The sequence below is a fragment of the Carcharodon carcharias genome, chromosome 13 (assembly GCF_017639515.1).
Source record: "Carcharodon carcharias isolate sCarCar2 chromosome 13, sCarCar2.pri, whole genome shotgun sequence".
Taxonomy (NCBI): Eukaryota; Metazoa; Chordata; class Chondrichthyes; order Lamniformes; family Lamnidae; genus Carcharodon; species Carcharodon carcharias.
The window spans coordinates 87,908,520-87,927,114 of record NC_054479.1 but is presented as its reverse complement, the minus strand read 5'-3'; the positions used below and the strand labels follow the sequence as shown (position 1 = coordinate 87,927,114).

Sequence of the window (18,595 nt, the reverse complement as noted above, 5' to 3'; positions counted from 1 at the left end):
AATATTGAGTTGCCTTCCAGACAAGTGTCAAAGTGATTTGGAGAAGCTATTGCAGTCACACAAAGCTATTCCTGGGAATAAGCTGGGGAGGACAAATTTAGCTATACATGATGTATGTGTAGAAGTTTCATCTTCGATGGGGCAACATTCTTGTAAATTAAATCCAGCATCACAAGTTATCACAAGTAGAGAAATAAATTGAAATCATGTTTCAAAATGACATCATTGAGTCTAGTTGCAGTAACTGGAGCTCGCCTATCATGATGGCATCGAAATCGGATGGAACACAAAGACTGTGTGTGGACTATCGAAAAGTGAATGTGGTGACAAAAGCAGATTCATATCGTATAACATGGTTGGAAGATTGCATTGAGAAAGTAAGACAATCAGAATTTATCACAAAGATTGTCTTGCTAAGAGGATATTGGTAAGTACCACTATCGGAGAAAGCAAAAGAGGTATTTTGTGACGCCAGATGGACTATATCAGTTTAAAGTCATGACATTTGGTATGAAAAATGCACCTGCAACATTTCAAAGACTGACAAATTAACTGCAGGACTGAGCAATTGTGCTGTTAATATTGATGACTTGATAGTTTTCAGTCACATGTGGGAGGAGCATTTATAACATCTGGAAGAATTATTTAGTCAACCACAAGAAGCTAACTTGGTGATGAACTTGGCTAAAAGTGAACTTGCAAAAGTGCAAGTTACATATCTAGGCCATACCATTGGACATGGTAGGGTGGCTCTGAGAGATGTGAAAGTCAAAGCTATCGTGGATTTCCTCATGCCTACAAAAAATGAGAAGTTTTTAGATTTTTGGGCATGAGTGGGTTTTAACCATTTAATCTACAGGTCATACATGTGGCTGGATGAGAAAATCTAATTTCAGATGCATTGTCAAGAGTTTGAAGCTGAAAAGGGAAAATTGGACTTGTGAAAACATGGGCATTGGACTGGAATGATTTCTGTTGATACCAAAGATTTGTATATATACTGTTCTGTTAATGCATGCATCTGGTAATGTAATAGTGTGAGTATATAGATAAGCATAGGGGGTAATGTAAGATTGGTTAAGAAAATGAAGCTGTCTTTTTCAATTATGACGGTTCATTTTCCAGCATCAGAGGGGTGTCATGAAAATATAATACTTCTCATAATATTATTGTGATTTATTGAAAAGTGGGATTTAATTGAATTTGAGACAGCTGGTCTGGAAGCTTTGAGTCATTAAAAAGGATTCTAGGTTTGAAATGCTAAATACATAAACATGGCTAAAGTTTTAGAATGTGAGGTGTAAGGAAAACTTGCATTTTTAGATAAGCCAGAGTAGTTTGAATTTCAAAGAGATGGTAAGACGTTACAGCTAGCCAGAAGAAGCTAAGCCAGTGCGTTTATTTTTATTGATAAAATTAGTACTATGAAAGATTTATATTATGAGAAAAGTAAAGTTGCAAAAACATGTGGGAACAATGGAATTTGCATTAAAAGGGAGAAACATGTATAAAAGAGATGCGGCTATGTGTAAGAGGAGAAGGCATTCTAAGATCTAACAGAAATGCGAAAAGCCTCCAGCCTCTGTGCATCAAGTTGCGTTCTACAGGAACCGAAGCTGAGAAAACTTACTGCCAAAGGTATTGTGTTGCTTTGCCTGGGTCTGTTTAAATGTATTTGTTTTTCTACTGTTGCCTTAATGGAGGTGTAACTGGGAGCCAGACTAATTAGGGGTTTTAGGAGTTATTATAGTAGTAATTTGTAGACCTATGTATGTGTTTGAAATCTTTTCTTTTGTTAAATGTTTAATTTAGTTTTCTAAAAACCTTTGAAGTCGTGGTAGTCTTATTACTTCTGAGTTCAGGGCACACAACTCGAAATAAAATACAAATTGCAAACCAGTTGTGACAGCTGTTTTGAGTTTCCCTCTGGGATTTGAGCAGCTTGGCATTTACCATCCACTGTGCCATAACACTTGTCAAATCAAAAATCTCTTCAAAACACTTTAACTGCTCATAAAAATGTCAATCAAACAAATCCCACAGTCCACTTCATAGCTGTGTAAATAACCCCAGCTGAGCAAAATCCATTACTGGGACTTGCAGCCCAGCCAAGCATTCATAATGATATGCCATTGCACAACTGTATAAGCAAGCCCTCCAGAGCTTAATACAATTGTGCCTTTGAAGTTGTCAGAATAAATAGCTTGCCATCTGAGCCATTTTTCAAAGGTATCTGTTCAACTATTTCAAAGGCTTAACCAATATCTGGAATTTAAATCAATGTAAAAATCAAAGCACAGAGTTCAGATGACATTAATATGTGATAGCCAATATTGTTGAAGGCAGTAAAGCACTTCATCCTCTGGAGAAAATTCTCTGATGCATCTGAACACTTATACAACACTGGTCAATTCAATTATCACTTTCCTTTTAAGGGCAGAACTCTAAGATCAATCACTGAATTAAAAATACACAACTTAACCAACAATATCTAATTACGGCTTTTGAAGTTGGCAAGAACTTTTAAACTCACCTGTCAAAAGGTTGCTGATTCCACAACAGGCCTGTCATAATGTTCATGAGCTAATTGTTTCAAGCAGGCTTCAGAAACTCACCTGCCTCACTGGAGTTCTTGAATTCAAGAAAATTCAAAATTGAGGCAAGCATTTAGAAGGCTGAACCTGATATTATTTTAAGGGCGTCTCAGTCCACCATCTGACACATTTCCTGGACCAGTCAATATGGTGGCTGACAGTAATCCGGTGGGAAATTTTAATTGATGGTTCCCCTGCCTCTATTTTTGGTCACCCAACACAGGTTTCACTAGGATTGGAATGGCAAAATCCAGCCCTTTAATTCAGATTCTGTATCCACAGATGTTGTCTGGTCTGAGCGTTTCCAACACTTATTATTTATATTTCAGATTTCCACCATCCAGAATATCTTAACTTTTGTATCATTGGAAGTGTATTGAATACTAGGGTAACTGAATTCATAATTTGATGCAGTTAGATTTCTGTTAGCATCTATGTATATTTATTTTTTTATAGGTCTGTAACATCCGTAGAGTGGCAATCAGAGTCGGATTGCCATTCCGCACCTACTTACTTACCTGGAAATAAGGCTGCTCCTTTCCTGCCCAATCTCCCATCTCAGGCTGGGTGAGAACAGTGTAGGGCAGCAGGCTCCCGAGGCCTTATGTCAAGAGCAGCTGAGTCAGAGGTAAGGAAGCTATGCCCCTTTTTTACAGTGCTAGCTGCTGTAAAGCAGGTAGGTTTAAAGGTCCAGCCACTTTGAGAAGCCAGGGAGAATGTAGGTTTGCAAGGTAAGTGAACAGGATTGGAGGATGGGGAGTTTTGGGTGGTCAGTGGGGGGCATTTGGGTTGCGTGGTCAGCGGATGGTCATTGGTGGAGTAGTCAGTGAGGGATGTTAGGTGGTCGGTGGGGGAGCTGGTGACGATAGGGCATTTTGGGTGTCCTGTTGGGGGGGGGCAGGGGTCCCATAGGTTGTCAGAGCAGCCCTGTGGGGTGTGGGGGTGCTGGTTAGGGGGATAGTTGGGGGACTCTCATGGAGGTTTGAAGAAGTTGGGGAGGGTCCAATGGGGGATGGTGGAGCCCATGTGGGGTGGGCTGTGAATGAAGTCCCTTGCGGGGTAGTAGTGGGTAGGTGGGGGTTACAGGGGGGAGGGGTGGTGGGTAGTCAGGTGTAGGGAGGGTCCCGTGGGGGGGTCAGAGGTGGGTCAGTACTATTGTTAACCAGAAGTTAGAAGTGGTTTTCATTCTTCTAATCTTTTCTGGGTAACTATTATTGAAAGACAGTTGGAACCATCTGAGCTTTGCAATTTATATTGTATTTTCTGATGATTCCCATTGCAGGGCAATTGCCCAGTGGAAGTTTGAACTTCCCCGGCAATTGCCAGACAATCCTAAGATGGCAACTTCAGATGGGGTGGGCTCCCCAGAGCATCTTCAGTTGCGATGCCCTGGAGCTCAGAAGTTACATGCCAATATGTCTGCACAATCTTTAGACACAAACATTAATTACTGTTGGCAGAATTTTTGGTCACACTTTTCTCTCGATTTTCCCTACTGTAACTTGGCATGACACTTTCCATTCAATTCTGTAAGCCAGCTGTTGGTGGCTATGTCTGTTAGTCTCACCATCAAATCTGTCTCCACCTTGTATGTCAAAAAATGAATTCATCAACTTACTGTCGCCGATGCCACGGTCAATTTCATAGTATATTACAAAATATCCTACATGATTAGCAATTTCCTGTTCACACACCTCAGAATTTGTTGCCATGCTGTTGTGTCAACATAAAGCATTGTAAGTTACAATGTCAATATCTCCCATTCAATTTTGCTATACGAGTTGTCCTGCTTCTGTTGTGAGCTGTTGTGGCCATTAGGTGGCTGCATGCAGCAGATTTCTGTACTTTCTCCCAATTCCACTGCTATCTGGTGTTTAAAATACAGATTTATCAATTGGCTGCAGCAAATGCAATAAGTTATTGATAGTAGGTAGCTAATCAGAGAATGTGGTCTCTCTCTCTCTTATCTGGGCTTTGTTTCATCATATCGCTGTCACTCACCCTTGTCTCCTCTCCTGCTTCTGTCATTTTCTGTTCTACTTCTCTCTAATTAACTTCTATTTTTTAATTCACTGTCAGTCATGCTGCTCTTTTCTCTGACTTTTTCTATTTTAGTGGGATGGCAGGTGGTGTAGCATGGAAGGAATGGAAAGGAGCTGACGAGGGCTACAGGCTGAGTTTTCTGAAGGAAGTTGCAACAGTAGAATAATAAATAAAAATAACAAGCTAATCTAATCAAGGGGTTCAATTACATTATCAACAAACCTGGAGTGATTCGTAGTTATTTAAATGTAATGACATTAAATTCATAAGGTCTTCTCATGAAAATACATCCCTGAATTTCACCACAGAAAACCAACTAAAATTAGGAGTTCCCATTCCCATACTTAGTTGCTGGAAGAATGTTAACATCCAGGGCTTGCTGTAAGGCCAAGGAAGTAGCACCTCCATCTTTGTCCTTAATCTCATAATTGACAACAAATTCTTCCATTCCAGTTTCATCTGTTTATTCTAATGTACTCCAAGGAACTGCAGATTGTTATCATTGTGTTAGTGAATCACAGTGAAATCACAAATTCTAGCAGGAATAGCTGGAGAGCTTCATCAATTTCAATTTTCATCAATACTTTGTGGAGTCTCTTTAAATATTTGAAGCTACACCTTCAGTTAATTTCCAAAGCTCCTCTGTGCTTTTCCAGTGGCCAGGCTCATTGTCAGTTGATAGATTTCATCATTCCTGTAACTCCCTCTGGCTTTAGGTAATTGCAGGTTACTGTGACCATAATGTATGTTGCTTAAGCAAGTGTTCTTTTCAGAGTGTAACTATTAGCTAGCAAAAAACATTTCAAACAGATGCAGATATTTCTAACTTTTCATACATGAAAGGAGGACAGGATTGTTAAGGTGCTTCAGTACAACCAGTATTCCCACCAAATTTAGTCATCATTGATTACCAGCTGTATCAAAAGGATTGGTGTGATTTGAAAAGGGGTGCAGAAACAAGAGACACCTAGGTAATCATGCACATAAATCTTTGAAAGTGGCAGGATAAGTTGATGAATCTGTTTGAAAAAAAACAAAGGCTCATTGTTTTTATAAATAAAGAACAAAAGCAAGGGAGTTATGCTAAGCCTTTATAAAACACTGATTAGGTCCCAACTAGAGTGTTGTATTATTATTATTGTATAATTATGGTTATCACACTTTATCAAGGATGTCAGGCCTTGGAGAGGCTACAGAGGAGACTTACTACTATGTTTCCACCTCTAGGAAGATCAGCAACCAGAGGACATAGATTTAAGATAATTGGCAAAATGGATAGAGGGGAGATGAGAAGAAATTGTGAGTTATGATGATTTGAAATGCATTGCCTGGAAGGGTGGTGGAAGCAGATTCAATAGTAACTTTCAAAGGAGATTTGGATATGTACTTGAAAAGAAAAAAAATTCAGGGCTATGGGAAAGGGCAGAGGAGTGGGACTAACAGGATATGTCTTTCAAAGAGCCGACACAAACACAATCAACCAAATGTCCTCCTTCTGTGCTCTATGATTCTAATTAATCTTTACTTGATGCATTAGAAATAAAGGGATAGCTTTTCAACCTCAATGTCTAAATGTTATCAAGTGCAGTACAATTGCTTGAATGACCTCCTTCTGTGTTGTGTGATTCTGTGAATACCATTATTTATAATAGTTGGAGTTAAATTTGGAAGCCACCAAAGAAGCTCATTATGAGGTTTCTCAAAAAATGGATTGGTGGGTTGATCAACTGCAATGCAGATCTGATCATGTAAATTGATAAGTAGGATCTTCCTTCGGCTTCGTCAATATCACTCATACTAATGCTGACTGGTCTCTCACATTCTACCCTATGTCAACTTCAGGTCACCCAAAGCTCTGTTGCCCATGTCTTAACTCATTCCTAATCCCATTTCCCGATTGCCCCTACGCTCACATTAGCTCCTGGTCAAACAAATTTTAAAATTTGAGAATTTTAAAATTCTCATCCTTGTATTTAAATCCCCGCATGGCCTTACTCCTCCCTACCCCTCTAATCTCCTCGAGCCCCACAATACTCTGAGATGTCTACGCTCATCTAATTCTGCCCTCTTGAGCATCCTCAATTTTAATTCCTCCATCACTGGTGGCCGGGTTTTCTGTTGCATACGGAGGGAACTCCAAGGTCTGGAGTTCCCTCCCTACACCTCTCTGCCTTTTTACCTCACTTTCTTCCTTTTAGGCATTCCTTAGAACCTACCTTTTTGACCCAGCTTTTGGCCATCTACTTTAATAGCACTCTGTGTAGCTCTGTATATTTTGTGTTATCATGCTCCTGTTAAGTGCCTTGAGACATTTTATTACATTGAAGGTGCCATATAATTATAAATAATTGTTGTTATACTTAACCATTCCTCTCCACCATCATACCGCTTACTTTGAACGCTTGTTGAATTTCTCTTAGCGTACTTAAAACAAACACTCCTCTCACTTTCAAATGTTCTATATAATAATCTTCAGAAAACTACCAGTTTATTAGGACTATGACCATGTTTTTGACACTTTCATTTCCCAATCATGATTGGAAAATGGAGTTGAGTTACAAATCAATCATTGGGGTCCATACCCTTGATTTTTCTCCTAGAAAAAACAATCTTTCTCAGTTTTGAACACCTTAATTGACCACCCCACTCCTGCCCCAGCCATAGCATTTTGGGAGGACCACATTCATTTTGAGTTTCTAAACCTTCTAAAAAATTGCATTAAATCATTTCTCAAAACTGAAAAACAATTGCATGACTTATTTCCTACCTTTAATGGGCTCTACACTCAGTACCTTCCTCTCTATATCTTCGCCAATTCCCTCCCTGCTTGATGCTCCGCTTCTCATTTCTGCTTCTTCTTTGGAACTGGTGCTTATTGCACTCTACAAAATTGTAGTGAAATGGTTACATTTTATAAAGGTTATTGACAATAAAGAAACTACAATTGAACATGTTTATTACGCTGGTGTCATATTAGGACATTATGCAGTGGATTGCTTACAACATAATCTTATAATAGGAACTATAAATCAGGGAAAAAAAATCTTCGTACTTCAGGTCATGCAAAACTCTGATGCCCGTGTCTTAAGTCCTGTTTACCTATCACCCCTGTGCCCACTGACCTACGTTAACTCCTGGTCAAGCAACATCTTCATTTTAAAATTCTCATTCTTGTTTTCAAATACCTCCACGATCTCATCCCTCCCCATCTCTGTAATCTCTTCCAGCCTCACAACCATCAGATATCTGCTAATCTAATTCGGATCTCTTGAACACCATTAGAATTAGGAATACATTGCTCCAGGAATCTAAAGGTGCAACATTAGTTGAGATGTTTTAAAGTCAGGTTTACCCTTACTTGTGAATTCTGAGTATAGGGGATGTGGATTGTGATTAATAAAGATAGAGCAAATGGCCCTGTCCTATTGTGCAATCAAATTAAATGAAAAACAGCTGAATATTCAATGTCCTCCAGGTACTTTGTGATTTATACAACTATTGACTAAGTATCTTTTCATTATTATAAAATATGACACCACAAGCTTAAACTTTTTTTATTCCTTCCGTAAAATATTTCTCAAGTATTATTTTAATGAAACAGATCTCAAGTTAACATCCTTGTGATTAACTAAATTTATTTTATTACAAAATTTATAATTTTACTTACAAATACAAAAGCAAACAAGTAAAGCAAAATAATTGGTATATAATGGCCCAGATCTCGCGGTCCCAATTGTGGCAAACACCAGGACCTGTCAGCAAGTAAACTTCAACTGATTGTCCTCATCAGTGGTGCAGCAGTAGGTGGGGGGTAGGGAGGTGGGGCAGCTTGGGGTGATGGGGAGGGGGAGCTGGTAACGCTGGATGGTGGAGGGGTTAGCTAGAATTAAAAGTACAATAAAGAAAATGTTTAAAATGATTAAAAACACAAAAACAATTAAGTGCCATTGAGCTGAAGGCAAATCTCAAGAGGTGTGTCTTCAGCTCATGACGTCTACGGGGATGTAGTTTCACTGGAATTGCGCCATGCCACTGGGACTCCCTACTTATCATGCCAATAGATCTGCACTGCAGCTGCAAAAGCAAGACCCTGCTGCAGCCTACAAGACAGGTAAGAACATAATTTTAAATGCAGTCAGAGGTGTAAGCCTCTGCTTCACCACTGACTGCAAGGTCCAGGCCAATAAGATTTTTTAAAATAATTTGGCTACAATTTTCATCCATGCCCACCAGACATGACAGAATTAAACCATCACCCCTTGACATTCAACAGCATTACCATCACATAATGATGGCATTACTATCGCTAAATCCACCACTATCCTGGGGATACCATTGTCCAAAAACTTAATGGGACCAGCCATATAAATACTGTGGTTACAAGAGCAGCTTAGAGGTTGGGAATTCTATGGCAAGTGACTCGCCAACTGATTCCTCAAAGCCTGTCCACCACCTACAAGGCACAAGTCAGGACTGTGATAGAGTACTCCCCATTTGCCTGAATGAATGCAATTCCAACAACACTTAAGAAGCTCAACGCCATCCAGGACAAAGCAGCTCACTTAATTGCTACCACATCCACCACCTTAAACATTCGATCCCTCCACCACCAGCATAATGTAGCAGCAGTGCATACCATATAGAAGAGAGGAAGAAGATACAAGATTCATTGCAGAAACTCACCAAGGCTCCTTTAACAGCACCTTCTAAACCCATGACCCCTACCGTCTGGAAGAACAAGGGCATTAGGTACAAGGGAACACCATCACTTGTAAGTTCTCCTCCTGTCACATACACCATCCTGACTTGAAACAGTGGCCAGAATTTTTAGCTCAGCGGGTGGACGCATGCCCAACCCAACTAAGCGTGAAATGACACGTGATGACATCAGCTGAGCATGCCAATGTCAACGCACTGTCACGTGATAATTCAATCAGCGGGCGCGCCCTGGAGCCGGCAGCAAACCTGCTGACAATTAAAAGGCCTATTAAGGCCATTAAGTTATCAATTGCCGTTAATTTTTCACTGCCCGACAGGCAGGTGAAAAGGCCAACGGCCTTTGCAATTTTTTGGAAACCTCATCCACAGGCAGGATGAGGTTTACAAAAGCAAATCCTGGGGAAATAAAAACTTTAATTTTTAATTAAAAACATGACAGAGTCACATGTTTTATTAAGTTTTTCTGATGTTTAATAATTTTTTCAATATATTCTTCATTTCCCTGAGGCAGCTCTGTGCCTCGGAGATTATTCAGCGCTCTCTCATGCGCATGTGCGAAGTCCGCGCTCGGCCCACTCGCCTTCCTCCCCCCTGCGCCCCTCCCTCTCCCCCCGCCTCTCCCTTGCACAGGCAGCGCTCAGCACTGCTGCTCATGTATCGTGTTGGGCAGGCCTTAATTGGCCTGCCAGCGTGAAATTGCGGTGAACTGTCGATCGCGGGCAATGGTTGGCTTCCTGACCGCCCCCGCCGATCCCACACATCAAGGGCAAAATTCTGCCCTATATCACCATTCCTTCACTGCCACTGGATCAAAATCTTGCAACTCCCTTACCTAACATCACCATCCCTCCTTAACCTACACTACACACGCTGCAAAAGCTGGAGGTGGGGATTCATTTAATGAAAGCTCCAGGAATGTCAAATTAAAGTTGACAGCCCCAGCTGCAGGACCTTGTGCAGCTATCCAAAGAAGGCCTCAAGCACTAGAGATCTTCCTGATCTTACAACAGAAGGGACTTGCATTCTGGTGGGTTCCACTCAGTGGCAGCCAATCTATCTCAGGTATTACAGTGAGCTTCTTTAGTGATCCTCCAAATGGCTAGTTAATCAGCAGTCAAAGAGAAAAAGTAAGATGCTCTTAGACCCTTGCCCCCTGAATTCTATACTATTATGATACACGTGCCTGTGTTATGAATGCAGTGTTATGAACAAATCCCTGGAATGACCCAGGAATCTTCAGTTAACAGAAAGTGGATGAAGAGTTAACGTGACATATGAACATACAAAACAGGAGCAGAAGTCAGCCATTTGGCCCCTCAAGCCTGCTCCGCCATCCATTAAGATCATGGCTGATCTGTTTGTCTTTCAAATTCCACATTCCCATCGACCCCCTGATAACCTTTGATTCCCTTGCCAGAATTTATCTACCACTGCCTTAAAAATATTCAATGACCCAGCCTCCACCACCTACTGAGGCAGAGAGTTCGAAAGCCACACAGCCCTCTGAGAGAAAAAAAATTCTCCTCATCTCTGTCCTTAAAGGACAATCTCTAAGTTTAAAACAGTGCCCCTAGTTCTGGACTCACCCACAAGAGGAAACATCCATTCCACGTCCACCTTGTCAAGACCATTCAGGATCTTATATACTTCAATTAAATCACCCCTCACTCTTCTAAACTCCAGTGGAAACAAGTCCAGTCTGTCTAACCTTTCCTCATAAGACAGTCTGCTCATTCCAGGTATCAATCTAGTAAACCTCCTCTGAACCGCCTCCAATGCATTTACATCCTTCCTTAAACAAGGAGAGCAAAACTGCACGCAGTATTCGAGATGTGGTCTCACCAATGCCCTGTATAACTGAAGTATAACATCCTTACTTTATGTACAATTCCTCTCATAATAAGGGATAGCATTCCACTAGCCTTCTTAATTACTTGCTGTACCTGCAAACTAACTTTTTGAGACTCATGTACTAGAATACCTAGATCCCTCTGCAGCTCGGAATTCTGCAACCATTCTCCTTCTAAGTAATACTTTGCTTTTTTAGTCTTCCTGTCAAAATGAACTTCACATTTTCCCACATTGTACTCCATCTGCCATATTTTTGCCCACTCACTCAACTTATCTGCAGCCATCTGCAATCTCTTCATATCCTCTTCACAACATATTTTCCTACCTATCAGCTGCAAATTTAGCTACCATGCCATCAATCTCCTCATCTAAGTCATTGTGTAAATTGTAAAAAGTTGAGACCCCAGCACAGAGCCTTGCTGCCTGCACCCCGTTTACCTCTTCTGTGCTTGGGAACTGCATATTTCCTGGTGTATAGAAGAAGGATAACAGCACCATTATCTATGTGAAGTTTGTGAGCCTCCAATGCATTCAGAGACACACTCTACATTGATTCTAAGTTTAGTGCTATCAATCCAGCAATGGTCTAGAGACTAACATGTCAAGAATTTGCTTTGGAGCCAGACTGGCTATATATATTCTTCTAGCAAAAGTTAATGATGCTCTGGGTTGATTCACACTACTTCCAACTCTAGCTACAGAACAAATAGTACTGTTGAAATTATGAGGTAACCCCACTATGCTCCCCGCTTGATCTTCCTTTTCATTGGCATCACACATAACGAGCAGTGATCTAATATCACCAATTTTCCATCACCGCAGAAAGTGAAAATACCCCGTGTTACTGGGGATGAAATTTGTCTCAGAAGGATGCACAGAATGGTCTTTACTGAATCAGTCCCCAATTTTAAAATTATTCTACATTTTCTATTGACTTGTCAGCCATAGTTTACTTGGTAGCACTGTCATCCCTGAGTCAGAAGGTTGTGGATTCAGGTTCCATTCCAAGACTTAAGATCCAATTCCCAGTGTACTACAGTAGTACTGTGTTTCAGGGTGAGACATCAAACGGAAGCCCCAACTGCCCTTTCAGGTGGATGTAAAAGATCCCATGGCACTAGCTTGAAGAAGAACAGGGGAGTTCTCCTGGCCAGTATATTCACTTGCTGCAGTAGGTTTTTGGGTAAGATGAGGGATTACATCCCAGGGTAGGGCCTGTTGCCAGCATTGGTCAGAAAGCTGTGGGTAGCACATCCACGATCTTCCAACTAGTACTCAGTCAGGTACCTCGCGGTTAAGGGCTCATAAATCTACCCCACAAGCAAAGATTTGTACTTGCAAAGTGCATGTAAAAAAAATTGAAGGTAACAGTCAAATGCTAATCTTTCCTGCTCTGAAATTCAAATAAAGTAAGCTTACCTTTCTAATTCACACTATCAATACCAAGTCTCATACTTCAAAGTGATTATAGCAAACTATAAATAGTCAACTGCAATACAATTGATCCAATATCACAAATTAGCCTGTATTGCAAAAAGAATCAGACTTAGACACTGCAAAGAGGAGTTCCCAAAGTTCAGAAGAGAAAGAAAGAGAAATTCTCTAATACCTGCAAGGGAGTGTAGCATTTTTTAAAGTTGTACTTTTATATTGCTAGAATCAGAAGATAGCACTATCACAGAGTATTATTCAAAGGGACCTCATCCTTTCAGTGCAATACAAACTGGTTGTGGCATTATCCATATGTGCAAATTGATAACTTGAGGACAGTAGTTGTTCCAGGTGACCAAGGCTGTCACATTCAATGGCAATCATCTTAGGCTATTATCAGATAATGCCTTAATTCTAAATTGATGAGCGGCTATTTGGTTTCATTAAGTCATGAGAGGTGACATAAGGTCTGTTTTCCAGCAATTACAGCCTGGAGGAATGAGTCTGATTGAGAGTTGTTTCTGAGACCTGTAAGAAGTGAGCAGGCCCTTCAATGGTTGCAACCAGCTGTTACTGACAGCCTGAGGCCAGAAACTTCCTCCTATACATTCATATTGGCAGCCTCCAAAGAAAGCATCCAGAATGTTTTGAATCACTCTGTCATCGGCTGCAAAATGTCTTAAATTAGAGCCGATGTAAAGGAAGAGATAAACTAGAGTAAGTTTATAATATGTGAACTACATTTAAGACCTGTGTTTAGAGAGAAAGCAAGTTTCAATATAAAAGCATTGAACTACCCTAAATATACCACATTTCAGATTTACTAAAAATCATATAGCCATTGATTAAACTAGCTAGACCTGCTTCTAAAAATAAAATAAAATACTGTGGAAGCTGGAAATCTGAAATAAAAACAGAAAATGCTGGAAAAACTCAGCAGGTTTGGCAACCTGAGGAGAGTTAGAAACAGAATTAACATTTTGAGTCCGTATGATTCTTCTTCAAAGCTAGAGAGACTCGAAACATTAACTCTTTCTCTCTCCACAGATGCTGCCAGACCTGCTGTGTATTTTCAGCATTTTCTATTTTTACTTTAGACCTGCTTCTAAGTTGCATTTCCATACCTTTGTTCTTGTTAGTCGAACAGGCTTTGCTTCTTCATCAGTTGACTGCTTGGCTTCAAGAACATGTTGCTCTTCAAGAGCCTTTTGTTCTTCAAAAGCTTTTTGTTCTTCAGGTGCTTTCTGGTCTTCCATGATTTTTTGTTGCTCAACCCCTGCTGGCACCTCCAAATCCTCATCTATATCTTCCTTAATTTCAACTGCAACGGGCTTCATTTTAAAGACTCTCTGATGAGCATAAAAAGTAGGGCTGCGGCAAGATATGTGATCATAATGGGTATGTAAGATCCGCACAGCTATGTCACTCATAGCCAAGGGTTTAGGGAGTTCAAATTCCACATTGTGATTGACAAATGCATAGCCTTTGAACCTGTGAGAAAAACAGAAATTATTTTAAACAGTGTCTTGTGTCTTGGTAACTATGTGCTAGATTAAAACAGCAATAGTTTACTGGCCAACCATGCTTGAGTAAAAGCAGTCAACTTCAAAAGAGCCCAATAATATCAGTCACAGTTCAGTCATGCATTTCATTTACTGGGCAAGATTAGCCATAGTATTTCAATCATGGAAACCCTCTCAGTTGTCTAAGATCCTGAATTGTGAAAAATAAAATCAAATGGCAAGGGTTGCTTCTATAATAATAAAAATTACCATCTAATTGCAAATCAGTTGCTTAACCATCATACATATCAATGTTTGTATATCCAGCTATAGAGAACGCAGTTCTTTTGTTGAGTGTTTCAACAACAATTGGAAATTGCCCAATTTAGCAACAAAACTGTATGCGCTCATAAGCTCTCTTAAGGAGAATACAGAAGCAAAATCTTGAGTGAGTGATGGTCTCCATGTATGCGAAGGAGGCACCACACATGGCAGCATATCAATGCAAGAGTCAAAATTACTTCAACTATAAGGATCACCGTGCTAGGTGCTCAGAAAGATTTCCATGACTTAAACAAAAAGGCAATGCATAAATATTATTGCAAAACTAATGGTGCAGGACATGAAAGAAAATAATAGGTGTTAAAATAAAATGCACACAGTTCCTCTATTGACACAAAGGGGGTCATTTTAACCTAATTCACTGGGTGGGAAACTCACCGGTTTGGGCAGAATGCTGATTTATATCTAGTCCAATATTACTTCCCACTGACTTCAGTGAAGTATAAAGCCAGTGCTGTTCCCAATTCCGTCAACCCAATGGTTGGGTTAGGTTACAATTTCCCTTCGAAGAAATGTTAGCAAAGGTGCTGCAACTAATGTTATAGAAGCCAGTATGGCAGGGCTATGCAAATTAGATTGCAGAGGGTATTGTACACCACTGCATAATAAATTCACTTGATCTCTGTTGGTGTGAACAAATACATTTTTAGAAAACCATAATTTTCTTTATATTTGCCCTGAACTCAAGCACCTTATCCCTAATGCTTGTGGCTTTTAGATTTAGGTATTCTCTATCATTTCATGCTTTGTTTAGGTTCTCTGTTTTAGTTTACTTTGCCTGAATTTATTTGCTCCCTCCTCTCAACTACTTTCCAAGCTTTATCAATGAACAGTCTTATCCACTCCCATTCCATGTTTAATTTAAATTAATATGAACTCCTCCTTCTACAGTGAAAGTTTGTGTTTTAGAACTTGCCTTACAGTCCATTCCTCCCATATTAATCTGTTTTATCAGTGATGGACGGATTCAACCTGGCATTTTAACCTTCCTCCTTCCTTTTCAGATGAACATTTTATATATTTCCAGCATTTTCCATTGTTTTATTAAATACATCATTGAACACATTGAAGAGGCATATCAAGATGCATCATCGGATTACCCAGGCTTGGCCAAATTGTGAATATAAGTTTTAAAAGTGTCTGCAGTTAAAGAAAAACTAGAATGCATATTACCTTTTGGCCAGCCCCAGAAGCTAATGACTAGCCCATGAGTCAGTCCATGGTAAAGCTAAAGGAATGTGACCTTTGGGTCAGGATAAAATAAGTTGATGAATGGTCTACAAGTTGTACTGTAATAAACAGATAGCTTGACCTCAGGGTCAAGATATGCAGAATGCTAGACACTTCAGTGAAACCTCACGATAGAGAAGCAAAGTACATTTTGGAAAATCATTTGTGCTTATGGTCAGGTCATCCATGGTTGTTTTATAAACTCCTCCAGAACTGCAGAGGTAATGAATAGGTCATTCTGTGTTTAAGTTGTAAACTCATTTGTAATTAAGAATGTAACAATTAGACAAATAAGATAAGAACATTGTGGGTTAATGATGAGTTACCCAAAAGATGATATAAATATCTGACAGAAACTGTGTAACTTCGAATTGCCTTTTAGAGTATTCTGAAAGAGCATTTCCCAGGTGTGCACACTTGTACTAAATAATGAACTGCTGCTGAATCTACCTTCAATCGACTCTGTCAAGAATCTTTTAGACATTCCACAACAACATCCAAATCAGCATTTTGCTAAACACATTTCAACCATGAGACACAGCATGACCTTTTTAAAACAGTTCAAACAATTCTTAAGTTTTTTCATCTGTTTTGCAACTGTTTATTATTTATTTATTCTTCTGCTATTATTGCAAACATATTTTAAATAAAGGCTGAGCAATAAAGATTGTCTACTTCTCTGGGGCAATTAAATTTCATTTTTACTTATTTTTTTCTTCATATGCACTACAAACTGGCAAGTCAGTGCTGCCACATTTACCCGCCTTGGTCAGGAACTATTGGATTAGGTTGTAGTCTGAGTGTAATATATGACAATACAAAATTTGCATCTTAACAAGTTAATTGTATCAGTCTCCACAATCATTGACTTAGTTCATGTTTTTGTATCAGATAAAAACCTATGCTAGAATTTGAAAACTAGCATTAATGTTGCTTAAATGAGCATTAGTGCACGGACTACCATTTTCTGTGCATTAGTTAAGTCAGTATAAAAATCATCGATTCCACAATACTACAATTGTAATTCATCAGCACTCCCAAGTTTCAATGAGAAAAAATTTAACATTCATCTGTAACAATCTGCATACCTGGGATTTTTGTTGAAGTTTGCCCACAAACAGAGAGTGATGTTCTCATCGGTAACTACTTCTTGCATGTTTCCAGTCTCAATGTCAACGAGATCAACAGCTTTCTAAAAATAAATGTAAGTTTTTAAATATGCAGTGCACTGTTCAATGATTTCAAGAAGCAGCGTGCGTGAAAATGTCTGTCAAATGTTTTCATTAATTTACAAATCCATTAGAAACTGATAAGTATCAAAATACAGCAGTGTCCATTTTCCATGATAATAACATGACAAAGATGGCCCACAACTACCTGCAATGTCTTTAAACTTAGAGGGGCAAAAACTTGGGGCTGGAGTTTCTGTTTGATTGTAATGTTTTTTTTCTGTACAATTTGCTTGAAATCTGCCAAACCAGCACAAAAGTTTACAGAATTTCAAACATAAATTACGTTTAGTACAAACTGAACTTTCATGATCTTTTGCTGATTTTAAGAAGTGTGCCAGAAGCCAGCCCTGCTCACATCACTTCCCCACCTCCAGATTGAACGAATGAACATTGCCAGCTTCTGTTAGTTTCACCCTTTGGGAATCTCTCCACTGGTTGGGTTCATTCCTAGTACAAAGGGCAGTTGTGGTTGTTGGAGTTCAATCATCTCATCCCCAGAATATCCCTGCAGGAGTTCCTCAGGGGAGTATCCTAGGCCAAACCATCTTCAGCTGCTTCATCAATGACCTTCCCTCCATCATAATGTCAAAAGTGGGGATGTTTCTGGATGATTGCACAACGTTCAGCACCATTCATGACTATTCAGATACTGATTTCATTATATGCAGCAAGACCCAGACAATATTCAGTGGAGTGTGATGGAATACTCCCCACTTGCCTGGATGAGTGCAGCTCCAACAACATTCAAGAAGCTTGACACCATCAAAGACAAAGCAGCCCACTAGATTGGCATCCCATCCACAAACATTCACTCCTTCCACCACCGACACACAGTGGCAGCAATGTGTACCATGTACAAGATGCACTGGAGGAACTCACCAAGGCTCCTTAGACTGCATCTTACAAATCCATGGCCACTACCATCTAGAAGGACAAGGGCAGCAGACACATGGGAACACCTGGAAGTTTCCCTTCAAGCCACTCACCATCCTTACTTGGAAATATATCGGCTGTTCCTTCACTGTTGCTAGGTCAAAATCCTGGAACTGCCTCCCTAACAGTACTGTGGGTGTACTGACACCACATGGAATGCAGCGATTCAAGAAGGCAGTTCACCACCACCTTCTCAAGGGCAATTTTGGGCTAGCCAGTGACACCCACATCCCATGAATTAGTTTTTTAAAAAGATCAGGCTTAGGCTGACATGTGGCACAAATGTTTCGTGCCACTTAAGTACCAGGCAATGAATATCTCCAACAAGAGAGAATCATGACATTCAATAGCATTACCATTGTTAAGTCCCCATAATCAACATCCTGGAGATAACCATTGACCAGAAACTGAACTTTAAAAAAAATTATTTATTCATTGGAATGTGGGCAGTTCAGGGGGCATTTAAGAGTCAACCATATTGCTGTGGGTCTGGAGTCACAGACCAGGTAAGGACAGCAGGCTTCCTTCCCTAAAGGGCATTAGTGAACCAAGATGGGTTTTTACAACAATTGACAATGCTTTCATAGTCATCACTAGACTTTCAATTCCAGATTCTTATTGAATTCAAACTCCACCATCTGCCATAGCAGGATTCGAACCCAAGTCCCCAGAGCATTATCCTGGGTCTCGGGATTACTAGTCTAGCCATAATACCACT

General features: G+C 39.9%; 1 protein-coding gene across 1 annotated transcript in view; it reads right to left on the bottom strand.

Annotated features, from left to right (window-relative positions):
• The window catches only part of dnai7 (dynein axonemal intermediate chain 7), a 145,195-nt gene that overhangs the window by 78,458 nt on the left and 48,142 nt on the right, over positions 1-18,595 (bottom strand). Inside the window, exons 5-7 of the mRNA XM_041203096.1 lie at positions 16,801-16,904; positions 13,763-14,129; positions 7,405-7,519 (exon numbers count right to left, since the gene is read on the bottom strand). Coding sequence (XP_041059030.1) covers positions 7,405-7,519; positions 13,763-14,129; positions 16,801-16,904 — 586 coding nt within the window. The remainder of the gene's footprint in view (positions 1-7,404; positions 7,520-13,762; positions 14,130-16,800; positions 16,905-18,595) is intronic.